At 44.9% G+C, this 16,101-nt stretch overlaps 1 protein-coding gene across 2 annotated transcripts in view; it reads right to left on the reverse strand.

The window, feature by feature from the left end:
• Positions 1-194: 194 nt before the first annotated feature.
• The window catches only part of IKZF3 (IKAROS family zinc finger 3), a 110,105-nt gene continuing 94,198 nt past the window's right edge, over positions 195-16,101 (reverse strand). Inside the window, exon 8 of one of the 2 annotated variants that reach the window (XM_003778862.5) lies at positions 195-8,983. In XM_003778862.5, the coding sequence (XP_003778910.1) occupies positions 8,280-8,983 (704 nt within the window). In that variant the 3' untranslated portion in view covers positions 195-8,279. The remainder of the gene's footprint in view (positions 8,984-16,101) is intronic. The other variant, XM_009251860.4, reaches the window with a different exon arrangement.

Genomic DNA, 16,101 nt, shown 5'->3' on the forward strand with positions numbered 1-16,101 from the left:
CCAGCAGCAGGATCACAGTGGTAGGCTCAGCAAGGCATCAAGTGAGAACCTTTATTTCAGTGATAATTCATTTTTCTTGATAACTGGAGTTTAAGAAATAGAGAGGCAAAATTAAGAAAGTATTCCTTGGGGCAAGATGAAACCCTTCTACATCCTGACACCAGCAGCCACAAATGATAAGGATGCACAAGGACTAATTTCAAACATACCAGGATTTTTTTATTTTTCAGTGTAAAAATCAAACATGATAAACCTAGAAAACTATCAGCAGGGCTATTTCTTACAGGGTTCCAGCAAGGGTTAGCATTGCTACATTTCAGAAGCTGACTTTCTTTAAACCATCTTTACAGAGGAGTAAACTTCACAGTCCCACACATGGCTGGGCTCCGGGTAGAACTCCATAGGAGTGACGAGGGAAAGTCACCACTGGGCAGGGAGGGCATTTCTGAGAAATGCAGATGAGAGGAGAGGCTGTGAGCACAGGCTGTGTCAAAACCCAGGGCAAGGGCTCCCTCCCGCCTTCCCTCCCAGTGGGAAGGCCACCCTGAGCCCCAAACCACATTCTGTTCCTTCCTCGTTATTCTGCAGACAATGGTCATCCACAGACCACACGTGTGGTGGCTTTGGCAACCAGAAATTTAAAATAAGCTATGGGTTTTCCAGTAGCCAAAATGATCCTGCACCAAAGCTCATAGACTGAGAACCTGAGCATGCAAAACCACAGTCTGGGTGAAGGGATGTCTGCTTTGTAAATGACCTGCTAATTCTTTGCAACCCACAGTAATTTGGTTTCTGTGAACCCACAGAAGCAGGCCCACCAAAAAGGGCCTTGTCTGCTAGCCTGGAGTATACATGAGTCATTGGCGGTGGGATCAGTCATTTTTAATGTTGCCCCATTTTCCTAACATGTTAAAATGTGTGTTCTCAGTCTTTTCAAGAGAGGAAGAAGCAAAGCAGCACTTACAGAGTGTGAGATAGACTCACAGATCTGTGGCAAGGGATTGGGGAAGGTGGGTGGCATCTTGGGACTCTCTCCGGGCTTTCTGGAGTGGGGTCAGTGGAGAGATGAACAGTGAGAAGCATTTGAAGAAACCCAAGTTCTGGAGCAGCGTGGGGTAGGGTACTAATGGTTGAGGACTCACAGACAGTGAGGGAGCAAACCGCTTTGACTTCCCTGGGTGCAACACCATGAAGTGTCTATAGCACGTGGTTAGCTCACGTTGGTTCCAAGGGTCAGCAGATCCTCTGCCCTTGTGCATTAAAACAACATGAAGGAAACTGTTAGAGATCAGTTATCTCCATAATTCATTTGTAAAGGAATTACTATTATGATCTAGTATGGTCTCGGGATATTTTTCATGTCTTTAAATTTAGGACATGGTACATTTTCCACTGAAAATTTACAACCATCCAACATAATGCACACCACCCCTCAAGGTAACATTAGCTCATATACAAAATTATGGAAAACCTCACAACATCCTTGGAAGGTAGATATTGTTATATCCTTACAAAAATTTAATACACCCATTAACATTCCTATTTCAAATAGCTCAATCGATATCAACACATAAGACAGCCCACTATTGTCATACAGTATTAAGAAGAAACTCGGGCCAGCCACGGTGCCTCACGCCTGTAACCCCAACATTTTGGGAGGCTGAGGTGGGCAGATTACTTGAGCCCAGGAGTTCAGGACTAGCCTGGGCAACCTGGTGAGACCCTGTCTCTACAAAAAGTACAAAAATTTGCTGGGTGTGGTGACCCACGCCTGTAGGCTCAGCTAGTTGGGAGGCTAAGACGGGAGGATGGCTCGTTGCTTGAGCCCAGGAGGTTGAGGCTGCAAGTGAGCCTTGATTGTGCCACTGTACTCAGCCTGGGGAAACAGAGCGAGACTTTGTCTCAAAAAGAGAAAAAAAAAAAGAGGAAACTTGTATCCAATTTATTCAAACTGCAAAAACCTGTGTATCTTCATAACAATGGTGGGGCAAAGACTATCTACAGCTGGGGCAAGGGAGAGGCACAGTCTTGTGTTACTTTACAAGCTCTCAGAAGTTTAAAGCCCACAACTCTCCTTCAAGCTCTTCTGAGTCCATGGTCCTAAAGGGTCAGGAGTCCCGAACCCTGGGCTCATTCTCAGAACCATTCAGTCATGCAGCCTTGGAGAACAGAGTCCTCTTCCTGAGGTGGCCCAGGTCCAGCTGCTGGTTTCAGATCAAAATTGTCCTCCTTCATCGGCACTTATATCTCAAATCATTCTCCTTGTCTGAACTCTGGATATAGAGGTTTTTTGAACTATACTTTCTGTGTGAACACAAAAATAGCTTCCAATTCTCTAAAAGATGAGGTATCACTATATATCGCTTTTTTTTCTTCTGTTCCTGGTGCTAACTTTTAGGACAAAGTTTCACCACTCCCTTTTCTTTTCTTGAGCTCACAAGTCCCGATGCTCTCTTTGAGTCCTCAGATAGCCAGGCTCTTTCACATCTTGAGTGTCCCAGAGTTTCCAAATCTCTGCTAGAGTCCAATATACCTCCTCTCAGTGGGGTACGCTTTAAAGTGAGGACTTAAAAGAAACATTTCCATTGTGGTCTTATCACCTAGGATTATATGTAACAGTACTACTTTTTTTCCTTAAAACATTCTTTTTTTTTTTTTTTTTTTTTTTTTTGAGATGGAGTCTCACTCTGTTGTCCGGGCTGGAGTGCAATGGCGCGATCTCAGCTCACTGCAACCTCCACCTCCCAGGTTCAAGCAATTCTCCTGCCTCAGCCTCCCGAGTAGCTGGGATTACAGGTGCGCACCACCACACCCAGCTAATTTTTGTTTTTTTTTTTCGAGATGGAGTCTTGCTCTGTCACCCAGGCTGGAGTGCAATGGCACGATCTCGGCTCACCACAACCTCCGCCTCCCGGGTTCAAGTGATTCTCCTGCCTCAGCCTCCTAAGTAGCTGGGATTATAGGCATGTGCCACCACGCCTGGCTAATTTTGTATTTTTAGTAGAGACGGGATTTCTCCATGTTGGTCAGGCTGGTCTCGAACTCCCAACCTCAGGTGATCCGCCTGCCTTGGCCTCCCAAAGTGCTGGGATTACAGGTGTGAGCCACCGCACCTGACTCTCCTTAAAACATTCTAAACCTCACATTCAGCAGGGGTTGGAGAGGTGGGGGTGGGGCAGGAAATAGGACGAGAATAGTGATACAGATGCTACCTGGAAAAACTTTATGTTCTGTCTGTTCCTCATGAAACAAAGCCAAAAAGAAAAACTTCATGTGGATGTGAGATTTGATAGTAACACAGTGTTTCAACTGAGCAAAATTTTGTGTTTTTAAACATTTCTGTTTGCCAAAGAAATCTGAGGTTGTGGCTGGGCGCAGTGGCTCTTGTCTGTAGTCCCAGCACTTTGGGAGGCTGAGGTGGGCAGATTGCTTGAGCCCAGGATTTTGAGACTAGCCTGGGCAGTATGGCGAAACGCCATCTCTGCAGAAAAATACAAAAAAATTAGCTGTGCATGGTGGTGTGCCTATAGTCCCAGCTACTTGGGAGGCTGAGGTGGGAGGATTGTTTGAGTCTAGGAGATCAAAATCTGAGGTCATTTTATATCTGGACCATTTTGAGTATGGGCCTAACAAAATGTTAAGCACTGCATTTAAAAGGTGAGAAATTTTGTCACTGACAAAGTCAGAATCTGTGTCAAGAACAGCTCACAATGGGTCATAAAGCGTAAGATTAGCTGGCTTATCTGTGCCAAGGTGAATGTCTTTTTGGGAGAATAACTTGAGGAAACTAAAGACTGATGAGTTCATTTTCTCTCTTTTTTTTTTTTTTTTTTTTTTTTCTGGTGGTAGTGGTGGGGGCTCACAGGAGAGACACTTCTATTTAGTTTTCTCTCCTTAGGAAGTACCGATGCAACACTTCAGGTAGTGACAGAAAACATTTGGAGAGCTGGGCACTGTTTGTGCATGCCCGTAATTCCAGCTACTTGGGAGGCTGAGGCAGGAGGATTGCTTGAGCACAGGAGTTTGAGTCTGGCCTAGGCAACATAGTGAGACCCTGGTCCTCTAAAATATATATATATATACACAAAAAATAAAAATAAATTAAAAAATTAAAAAACACCTGGAGCACTGGTTCTGTTTCTTTTCCACCCTCAGCCCAGTTCTGTCACCTTGGCTGCAAGGAAACTTTGCATGAGTTTTTTGTTTGTTTGTTTTTGTTTTAGACAGAGTTTTGCTCTTGTTGCCCAGGCTGGAGTGCAGTGGCTCCATCTCAGCTCACCGCAACCTCCGCCTCCCGGGTTCAAGCGATTCTCCTGCCTCAGCCTCCCGAGGAGCTGGGATTACAGGTATGCGCCACCACGCCCGGCTAATTTTGTATTTTTAGTAGAGATGGGGTTTCTCCATGTTGGTCAGGCAGGTCTCGAACTCCCAACCTCAGGTGATGTGCCTGCCCCAGCCTCCCAAAGTGCTGGGATTACAGGCGTGAGCCACCGCGCCCGGCCCTTTGCATGGGTTTGGTTGTTCCTCAGACCGTGGCCTCCTGGGTGTATGGTGGAAGGCCCGCCTGATAAGAGGCTGGTGGGAAATGAAGGAGAGGGGCCTACAAGGCTCTTGTTCAGAGGGAGTCTGCATGAGAAAGTACAGGTACTACCTGAAGCTGCTCCAGGGCTTCAGTGCCCAGCAGTGGCAGATGCAAGTCCTGACTCTGCCCTTCTTCTGCTAAGATTCTCCTTCACCCTCACCTCCCCAGTCTTGGCAAGGGGTTGGTTAATTAGTACAGCATAAGGGGTATGTACAGAAGGCAGCGTTTATCTGTGTGATGGTAACCACTGCATATCTGGTTCAACTTCAAGACTTAAGGATGCAGAGTTTCCACACATACATTTTTTCTGGAATTGATGGGCTCCAATCTAGGCTCAGAATGCCACAAAGAAAGTGCCTTTGTGAGTGGTCACCTTACTCAGAAAACTAACCTCAGAAGAATAGAAATCATGCAGCAAATTCATTAGTCACAGGAAAAAGGAGGATCATATCTATAAAAAGAGTCCCCAGGCTGGTGGAATGGGCCTTGGTTTCACAATCTTGAGATGCAAAAGGTGGTCTCAGGCTGGGCGCGGTGGCTCACGCCTGTAATCCCAGCACTGTGGGAGGCCGAGGCGGGCAGATAACCTGAGGTCAGGAGTTTGAGACTGGCCTGGCCAACATGGTGAAACCCCATCTCTACTAAAAATACAAAAATTAGCCGGGCTTGGTGGTGGGCACCTGTAATCCTAGCTACTTGGGAGGCTGAGGCAGGAGAATTGCTTGAACCCCGGAGGTGGAGGTTGCCGTGAGCCGAGATCACGCCACTGCACTCCAGCCTGGGCAACAGAGCGAGACTCTGTCTCAAAACAAAAGAAAACAAAAAAAAGTTGGTCTCCTCTGCAAAGACTTGAACACTAATCTGGTGGAAAGGCTTCCTTTCCCTCGTTTTCTCTTCTACTAATCCCTGCTTCCAAATTCTCTTTCTCTTGTCCCTTGAAGAACCAACAGGATGTGTGATATTTCAAGAACGTAATGAGCAACTCCTCTTTCACAAAGGGAGTAAGCAATCTGGCATAGCTTGGAGTCTAGTATTACGGAAATACAGTGATATACTGAAGACTACACACCAAAATACATCCATTCCTTTAGCTGAAGTCTCAAACATGTTGGGACTGTTGCCATGGAATTTCATAAAACCTTTTTTCCTGAGACAGACGCCATGCCACAAAGAAGGATAAGCCATTTGTGCAGTCTGAGGTGGAACATTTTAATTACTGGCAGCACATAGATGAGTTGAGTTGGAGCCGAATGCATAAGCCCTTTAGAAATAAAGCGCTAATCTACCAGGAATTTGGGATTCTTGGCCCTGGTAGAAATGTTCATAAAGCTGACTCTTAATTTGTAAATAGGCTCCATGAAGTTGTCCCTGGAAGCAGAATTTATTTTACCTAACATAATTTCTTAAAAAGGAAAAAAAAAAAAGGCTTTGGCAAACAGCTGCATGTGCCAATTTGTGTGTACGCTTTGTGGCAAGATCAAAATACCTTTCTGTTTTTTGTTCCTTTCCACCACCTTCTTCACATTCACAACTCAGTGGTTAAAGGAAAAACTTAACACACCATTTTCATACCAAAGGAATGCGAAACATGTATTCATATAAATACTCTTCTGCTTAATATCCCTACATTAGGAGGTTTAAAAAATATCTGTGGTTACTGCATAATCACATACGAATTAAAGCTAGAAGGGACCTAAGAGAACGTTTAAATCTAATTCCTATTTTATGGATGAGGAAACTGAGGTTTTTTTGTTTTTGTTTGTTTTTGTTTTGTTTTGTTTGAGACAGGGTCTCTGTCGCCCAGACTGGAGTGCAGTAGTGCGATCTCCACTCACCACAACCTCTGCCTCCCAGGCTGAAGTGATTTTTCTGCCTCAGCCTCCGGAGTAGCTGGGATTATAGGCATGTGCCACTACTGCCCAGCTAATTTTTGTATTTTTAGTAGAGACAGGGTTTCACCATGTGGGTCAGGCTGGTCTCGAACTCCTGACCTCAAATGATGCACCTGCCTCGGCCTCCCAAAGTGTTGGGATTACAGGTGTGAGCCACCAAGCCTGGCCGGAAACTGAGTTTTAAGAGTTAAATGAGGCTGGGTGTGGTGGCTCACACCTGTAATCCCAGCACTTTAGGAGGCTGAGGTGGGCTGATTGCTTGAGCCCAGGAGTTCAAGACCAGCATGGGCAACATAGTGAGACCCCTCTCTCTACAAAAAGAACAAAATTTAGCCAGACATGGTGGTGTGCACCTGTTGTCCCAGTACTCAAGAGGCTGAGGTGGGAGGATCACCTGAGCCTGGGGAGGTCGAGGCTGCACTAAGCCATGATTGCACCACTGCACTCCAGCCTGGGCAACAGAGTGAGATCCTGTCTCAAAAAAAAAAAAAAAAAAAAAGTAAAACGATTTACTCAAAGTCACATAGCTAATTAGCAAGCATTTTGTGACCTCCTATTCCAGTGCTAATTTTACAATGATAACAGCACTCCTCCTGATAGTATGTACACATTATGAGTGACAAGGATGACTTATACATCTGCAGAACCGTGATCAGACTTTCAGGAATTTTCATGGAATACGGCAGTTCCGTTTAAATGGGAAAAAAAGGGCCGAAGCCTGCCTGATCAAGGAGAACCTCTCAATAGAGGTGTCCCTCCTCACCCCATTCCGGAGCTCAACTCCGATCTAAACACACATGCCATCCATCTCCAATTCCTCTCCTGGGGGGAGGGGGAGGCTAAGCCATACTTTTTGGACTTTTTTTGTGGAAAAAAATCATTGGCAAATTTGCTTTGGGTCTGTATCACCAATTCTCCATGAACTCTTTCAAGAAGTTTTAGGTAGCTGTTTTTTGTTTGTTTGTTTTCTGTTGGTGCTGCCAAACAATTTCCCCCTTTATACCCTTGCTCTGCCAACCTTGACCAGAGGAAAGCGATGTCGTCATCCACAGTGGACAAATTTCTGGAGTTTCGATGATGGTCTATATTTAAAACCATGAGTTCTTCTGGCATAGATTTTTTCCTGTAGACAATTGGTTTAGCCCAAAGCAGCTCAGCTTTTCACTGGAGATGGGAGGGTAAAGGATAGAAGCAGAAGTGCCATCAGATGACATTTTTAAAAAATGTTGTGATAGGAAACGGATCTGATGCTTGGCGAATGGAGTCTTCAGTTACTCGTAACAGATACTTATTTTATGGCTGTTCTTTTACTTACTCTTAGACTGTCATTTAGATTAGGGAGATTAGATCTTAACCCTTCAGCCTGTGAAGGGCAGAAGGGTGAGGCTTCCCAGCAAGGTCAGCTGGTCAGCTCTTCCTCTTTGTGGATTTGCATGTATGACTGAAAGGCTTTTCCACATGTGGTTGATATATCTCAGAAAGAATGTTTCATATAGCACATCTCTGGGACCACTCATTCCACTGCTGTAGAAGATAATGACCAAATACCTTTTTGGCTTTTAAATTCCATAAAATTCAAGTCCCTGATGGGAAAACAAAGGTTTCACAAAAGTAATAATATGCTAGATCTGCAAATAATTTCTGAAGTAAGACAGTGTTTCTCTGGCTACCCATGTGAACACAGCTAAAAATGGTATGAAAAGAAATTTGGAACTGAGTATGTTTTGAGAGCAATCTGTTAGGCGAGGTCATTGGTTTTTAGAAACGATGCTGAATACTTAGGAGCAATCCCTGAGACCAGATATTCACTTCAGCAGGGCTCTGTGTTCTCCTCTGGCTATGTGAGACGAGAACTCATACCGATCATGGCTTCGATATCCACACATGTTACACTCGAAAGGGTCACGGAAGCCGTGGCAGCCCATGTGAATCGTGAACATCACATAGTCCAGGAAGAGGACGCGGCAGTGGTCACACCGATACACATCCATCACCTCCCCTTCCTTGTTGATCACTTTGACGGAGTCTCTTGGGCAGATGGGCGGGGGCTTGAGGAGTTCGTAAGAGCGGGGAACCTCCTTCAGAAGTGGCATCCCATTGCGGGCCCGAGGCAGGACCATGTGATTTTGCTGATAGATGTGATTTTGGCGTTCTTCATGGTTGCTGTCAGTGTCCGTGGAGTCGTGGCCACTATTGTTGGGAGAGAGGCCTCTCTCAGAAGGCACGCTCTTCTCTGGAAGGTGGATGCTTTTCTTTTCCAGCTCTTGAGGGGCACCGTTTGACATCTCAGCCCGGGTGAGGGCTATGGGATACATGCTGCTGATAACTGGAACCATCTCCGAGGTGGGAGCAGGCGGTGTCTGGACCAAGGGGCGCAGGGCTTCGGCGCCGAGATAGCTGATGGCGTTATTGATGGCTTGGTCCATCATGCGGGTCTGTATGAGCTCACTCTCTTTCTCATACATGTAACTTGAATTATAGTTGACATCAAAGCAGTGGCGCTTCTCACCTGGAACAAGTGACAGAAAGGGTTACAAAGGGAACACTGCCAAGGCAGAAAGTTTGTAAATATTTTCTAGAGACCTCAAAAAGGGAGAGTTAAGTTGCCTGCTGCTCAAGAAGACCAAGCCTGGCAGAATGGTTTCCCATGGTGCTGTCTCAGGGGACACTGGTCGGCAGCAACGAGTTTGGATGGTTAAAATAAAGCCAGCAGGCAGAAGAGAGGGGCAGGGATGTGGTTCAGTTGAGGCCACATGGTAAGGTATGCCCACTGTGCATGTCAGAGGGGAGCCCTCAAGAAAGGAGGGAAAGAAGCAGGACACTAGGATGGGGCTAGAGGGACAAGGGAGCCACCAGCCCACAGGAGCCTAGGGTTTCTGCTATAGTTCATGATCTCTTAAGACACAGTCAGCTCCCAACTCTTATTTTGCTTTTGCTTGTTATTTTCTGCTTGCAATATTAGGTAGCCAGGGGGACGGAAGTGCTGCAAAGAGTGGGGACACTCGGTGCCGCACCTCGGCAGCTTTTTAAATAGCTACAGAGATAGAGAAAATAGCCCCCCAGACTCCAACTGGCTACTCCCCAAACTCACCAGTCCTGGCTGACTGAGACTGAAGTGAAAGAGCCTCAAATGTAGAAAGTTTGAGAAAAGTTTTCTTGAGAAGAGATCATGGTCTTTGTCCCATTCCTAAAGTGTGTTTCTCTTCCTTTGCTTGGCAAGTGTATCTCTGACACACATGTGATCATTAGGGCCTATCTCACACTTAACTGAAAAAATATACTTGTGGTCACCCTCTCCTACTTCTCATGTCAAACTGCTGAGAAGTTTTGAAAACAGAGTTTAGCCACCTTCAGGGTGTGTGGGTGTTGTGTGTTAGAAAACAGAGGCTCTCTGGTCACAGGGAAGGCAGGGATGGGGACTGCAATGAGGGCAGATGTGCTCAGTGGTGAGTGGTGGGGAGAGGGGAGAGAAAGCGAGGAAGGGGAGCCGAGTGCTGGAGGTGAGCCTGAGGTCACTGTTGAGCCTCTCCATTCTGTCAGCTTGGATTCTGGAGAGATTTGCTAAACCATATCCTTCTGTAATGTTTCCTAGGCATGTTCAGATTCCAAAATTTGTCACTGCCATACGGTAAAGGGTTCAGCAATGAAAATAAAGAAGGAGAAGAAAAAATGCCATGAGAAAACAAAAGTATTGGAAGAACCAGTTCCTGTTCTTGAGGTATCTCCAACCTAGTGGATGAGAAATAAGACCTATATATATGGAACTCGAGAAAAAGTATAAGTTAAAATTTGGCCGGGTGCGGTGGCTCAGGCCTGTAATCTTAGCACTTTGGGAGGCCGAGGAGGGAGGATCACTTGAGCCCAGGAGTTTGAGACCAGCCCGGGCAACATGGAGGAACCTTGTCTCTACAGAAAAAATACAAAAATTAGTGAGGCATCTGTAGTCCAGTTACTCAGGAGGCTGAGGTGGGAGGATCACCTGAGCCTGGGAGGCGGAGATTGTAGTGAGCTGAGATGGCGCCACTGCACTCCAGCCTGGGTGGCAGAGTGAGACCTTGTCTCAAAAAAAAAAAGTTGTAAAAGGACTGCTTTGCTCTATGGAGGTCTTTGCTTTTATTCTAAATGCCCACATTTGAGGCATTTAGGCAGGGAAGTAACGTGTTCTTTAAAAAGAATAATAAGGTAACATACAGGCACGAGCAAGACAATTTGGTATAAATTGTATATTTAGGCACTAAGGTAATGCAGAAACTTCAGAAGTACTTGGGGAAAGGAAAGCATTCTTGGAAAATCTAAATTTTGAGAAGGGTCTTGATGAACTGGAAGAATTTAGATTTTCAGAGAAGCGGGAGAGGACATCCTAGTTGAGGGGGAGTGCAGGAATGAAGGCAGAGAGGTGGGACTACACGGGACATGCGCAGAAAGCGAGTCTGGCTGAAATGCGATCAAGAAGTATGAAATACAGTATTTCTCAGTCTTCACTCTTCCTTCACATTCTGCAATACCCACACACCAGGGCAATGTGGTGGTTGAGAGAACAAACTCTGGTGTCAGATGGGCTGGGTTTGATGCTGGCTCCTTGGTCACCAGTTTTGTGACCTTGGGCAAGTCACTTAACCTGTGTTCCATGTCCTCATGTAAAGTGAAGATAATTGTATGTACCTCACAGGGTCACTGGAAAGCACTTAGAACAGGGCCTGCCACATGGAAAACACTTGGTAAATGCTTGGGTTTTTTCTCTGTTTGATTTGGTTCACATTTTCTTTTCTTTTTTTTTCTAAAATAAATGTGGTTTTTAAGGAAACTTTATATCACTAACATAAACGGAAAACCAGAATCACTTTCCACAAGTAGAAGGTAACTATGAAAAATAAAGACAATGAAACAGAGCATTTCATTAAATTTTGATCGGATACTACTGTGAGTACTTGGAGACTAAGATCCCTTCCCCCTTTGTTAAAAACAGAGATTACCAAGTGTGAGATTAGTGTTAAAGACAACTGGCATCAAATTAAGTCTAAACTTTTCTCCTTAGTATGATCTGGGAGACTGAAAGAGAACTGGAAAGAAAATAATTGTCCTGCTGTATGGACCTAGGTTTTTAAATGCTCCGTGTGCCTGCTGGCAATTTGCATCCTACATTTGGGGAAACACTGAAAAAAGATAATGCATGGTAGGATCGAATGGTGGGCATTCCGAATGGCCCACTGTAGGGTGTGAATCTGAACAAAGAGCCAAGGCTACCTGCCCTTGAGAAAGGCAGGTTTGTGGTTAACGTAACAGCAATGTGTAAGGCAGACCAGAACAGTGAGAAACTGGAGCCAGAAGAACCAGCTAAAAGATCTATTCCCATGAGATGAATTTGTCTTTGCATCCCCACAAGCAGCTGACCTTAAGGCCAACCTGATAGTTTCCAGAGAAATACTTGAGAGAAAAAAAAATATGCAAAGGAAAACACCCTGTCTTGGAAACTCAATGAGAAGCAACAGCAGAGTAGACCTTGGCCAAAGTAATCAATGTTTTTTATTTTCAGTTTCCAGATTGGATATATCTTTGGTCAAGGCCATCTGGAATACTGAGAACATGAGAGCCAGCTAAGGTCACAGACATTCATTCCCTAGAATGTGACACAGAAATGATGAACTTTGGTTTCTTGGCCTTTTTAAGGTTATTGGTTATTTTCCACTGTGGCCACCTCTATTCATCTCCCTAAATACCAGGAGTCCTTGAGAAACTTTTTCTCTTGTCACCCAACAGAGAGGCTCCAGAAGGTTTCTGGGTGGGGTAGGCACATCACAAACTCTGATTTTATCCTTTCTCCCAAGAGTTTGCTTTACTTAACAAGGCCTACAACTTCACAATCTATACCACCTGCAGCATATGTCAGAAAACAGCTGAGTGCTAAAATTGTAAAAGGCAAAACATTAAGAGGAAAATAAACCCCTGGATGAGTGGAAATATGTGACTGAATTCTGTAGTTAACACAGACCATTGTTCATTGTTAAGGAGATGGGGCAGCCTCAGATGTTCACGTGCATGCAACTTGCGATCATCAGATCCCCTCGTCTCTGAGTTACGGTAACTTGAGCAGTGCAGATGATTATCAGTCACCTGTAGACACGATGACTCAATGTGTATGAAACTCAGAAAGGGTAAACTACAGTAATTGAAAAGCCAACAGCTCACGTTTCTTTAGTAACACACTCATAAAAAAGGTTAGTCAAACCACAAAAGTGTAACTGCTTCCAAACCTGCACGGAGCATCTGGTCCAGCTTCTAGTCAAAATCACACCACGCCTTTGAATGATTCATGATACCAGCTTCAGGCTGAATTAGAGGTCTTCTTCCAACAAAAATACACACAGCAACAGCAAGTCCTAAGTTTAGAAACTAAGGCTGCCTGGTTGGGCCATTCCCTACCTGTGGTTCTTTTTAAAGGTGTCAGTGTCTTATATCTTGGCTTTGTTAACTCTAAACTAAGAAACCACCTGACCTGAACTGATGCAATGTGGTGAGGACATATGGTTGTTGGCTTCTAAGTGCCAACTTGGAAGTACAGAATCACAGGCTAGAGCTAAAAGGGCCCTTAACTGAGCAAGTGGATTCAGAACTCTGTCTGCAGGGTTGAGGGGGAAGATCCACCACCCTAATATGTTTACTTCTGGTCTTTACATTTCACAGTACCTTGCACTGTGCCTTATATACAATAATCCCAATAACGATAAGTACTATTTATTGAGCCCCTGCTGTATCTACCGTGCCATCCTAGATACTTTGCATACTGTCTCATTTTACCAGCCCATTAGGGGTTGATGCTTTTTTTTTTTTTTTTTTTTTTTAAGACAGTCTTGCTCTGTTGCCCAGGATGGAGTGCAATGGTGTGGTCTCGACTCACTGCAACCTCCGTCTCCCGGTTTCAAGTGATTCTCTTGCCTCAGCCTCCCAAGTATCTAGGACTACAGGCACGTGCCACTACGCCTGGCTAGTTTTTGTATGATACCTTTTAAGGTATGAATTATCATCTCTTAGATGAAGAACCTAAAGCACAAACAGTTTGATTCACTTTCCAAGATTGTCCAGTTGGTGAACAGAGAACCAGGATGTAATCCAAGAGCCCACATATCCTAGTATATGTTTGAGTGTTAACTGATGTTTCCTGGCTGCTACCTTGCCCATGGCTGCACAGCCCCACCACCAGCAGTGACTTCAGGTTTTCTGCTGCGATGGTTCCCATAGCAGAGGGAAAGGGGGCTTAGTGGCAGCAATTGCTTTTTTCCACATGGACTAGCACATGCACTCAAGAAGTATATGCTGCGCAGAGTTGTTATGATGTCTATAAAGTGCTTAACAGTGCCAGGCATGTGTAAGCACTCTATTCTCATTATTTGCTTAGCACCATGGTTAGGTGATTTGAGGAATACAACAAAATTGCAATCCACTAGAGGAGATGCAGCATTTACATCATTTCCTGACAAATCAGTATCCTTGATGCTACATGGTAGAATAAAACATAGAGTAGCCAAGAGAGTGGAAAGAGAAAACTGAACTACTTCTCAAATATGCCACACTTCATATGGGGCAAAGATTCATCTGTTCTTTAAAGTCTCCTTGAAATCAGAGGTGGTGGTAGTGACGGTGGTGGAGACAGTCATATCTATAAGAAGAAGCAGACTAGTAAACTTGCCTGGAGTGCAGAGGGAGGATGGAGCAGAGAGAGAACACAGGGGTATGGGAATGTGGACAATGTGTGCTTCTTTTTATTTTTATTTTTTTGAGACAGGGTGTCACTCTGTTGCCCAGGTGGGATTGCAGTGGCGTGATCACAGCTCACTGCAGCCACAACCTCCTGGGCTCAAGCGATACTCCCACCTCAGCCCCCTAAGTAGCGGGGACCACAGGCCCATGCCACCATGCCTGGCTAATTTTTTGATTTTTTTTTTTTTTCAGAGACAGAGTTTCACTATGTTGTTTGGGCTGGTCTCAAATTCCTGAGCTCAAGTGACCCTCCTGCCTTGGTCTCCTAAAGTGCTGGGATTACAGGCATGAGCCACTGTGCCTGGCCTATAATGTGTATTTTAAGGGCAGATGTGAGGGAGGCCATTCAGACAAGAGTGAGATATTACACAGAAGAGGGAGGAGGAGTTCACCGTGGCTGAAGCAAAGGACTGGTTGGCTGAAATGATAAAATTAGAAGAGGTAAGTTGAAGACAGATTGTGGAGGGCTCAGAAGGCCTGACTGAATGGTTTACATCTGATTCCACTGGGAGCCATTGAAACGTTTTTTTGAAGAGGGGGGCAAAATGATCGAACCTTTAGAAAAATAACAGAAATCCAATATTTATAGTCACCATGACGGGGTAAGGTGAAATATTCAGGTTTTAAGTCTTAAAGTTCTTCAAGTCACTTAAATGTGTTTGCTGCTGCGTCATATAATTTCCCACAAGTGTTATCCCTCACTCTTACTATCAGCGCACATCCAAAAGCAAATGAACAAAAAAGGCAGGAAAATGGAATACCCAACCATCATCATGGCTCTGATCTCAACCTAAGTGAAACTAACACTTCTTGCAGGAGGTGGAAAACAGAGGGGAGCCAGAGAACAAGAAGAAACAGGAAGGAGGAAAGAACAGAGAGAGCTGTGGGGGTGGCGCTGGGGAAAGCTGAGCTGGAGACCACATTTGGTTGCTGCAGAAGTCTTTGTCCTCTGTGAGACACTGGGAAGTGCTGTGTGGATGTCATCTGTTCTCATGGAGTCACCAGGGAAGACTGTTCTTTTCTAAAGAGAATCACCCTTGAGGGAGAACAATTGCCCTTCTTCAAGGGTTTTTTTCCTCCTATCAATTTTCTTTTTTGTTTTTGAAACAGAGTCTTGCTCTGTTGCCCAAGCTGGTGCGATCTCGGCTCACTGCAACTTCTGCTTCCTGGGTTCAAGTGATTCTTGTGCCTCAGCCTCCCAGATAGTTGGGATTACAGGCACCCACCACCACACCTGGCTAATTTTTGTATTTTTAGTAGAGACAGGGTTTCACCATATTGGCCCGGCTGGTCTTGAACTCCTGACCTCAAGTGATCCACCTGCTTAGGCCTCCCAAAGTGGGGAATTACAGGTGTGAGCCACTGCACCTGGCCTCTCCCACCAACTTTCAATGACCAGACGCCTCGCTGTCCAAAGCCCTGTGCATGACATGCACTGCTCTTGGTCACCTCCTGGGGAAGGAAAGGCCTGGACTGCAGTGCCTTATAAGCCGAGGTCTGGTGCTGCTCTGTCACCTGCCAGCTGTGTCACTCCAGCTCTCTGATCCTCCTTCCTTCCATGGTAAAAGAGCCTCACTGGTGGTTCCTAATATCCCAAAAATACTATGACATTGTAATGCTTACAGGATTATGGACATCAGGCCTTTGGGAAGGGGTTGGAAAAATACTTTTCTTTCTCTTAGAAACAGGTATTAAAACTGCTTCCTGTTGCTGTTAACCAAAGCAGGCAATTTCTCATTAGTTACTTCACAGGGAGATCCGATGGTTTGTTGAAGTGTCAAAACCTCATTAACATGTTTACCACAGGTGAGTGAGATCTTTTTTTCATGTTCTTTTCGATATGAAAACTTCCTTTAATAAAGTAATACATAA

This window comes from Pongo abelii, chromosome 19, assembly GCF_028885655.2.
Source record: "Pongo abelii isolate AG06213 chromosome 19, NHGRI_mPonAbe1-v2.0_pri, whole genome shotgun sequence".
Classification (NCBI taxonomy): domain Eukaryota; kingdom Metazoa; phylum Chordata; class Mammalia; order Primates; family Hominidae; genus Pongo; species Pongo abelii.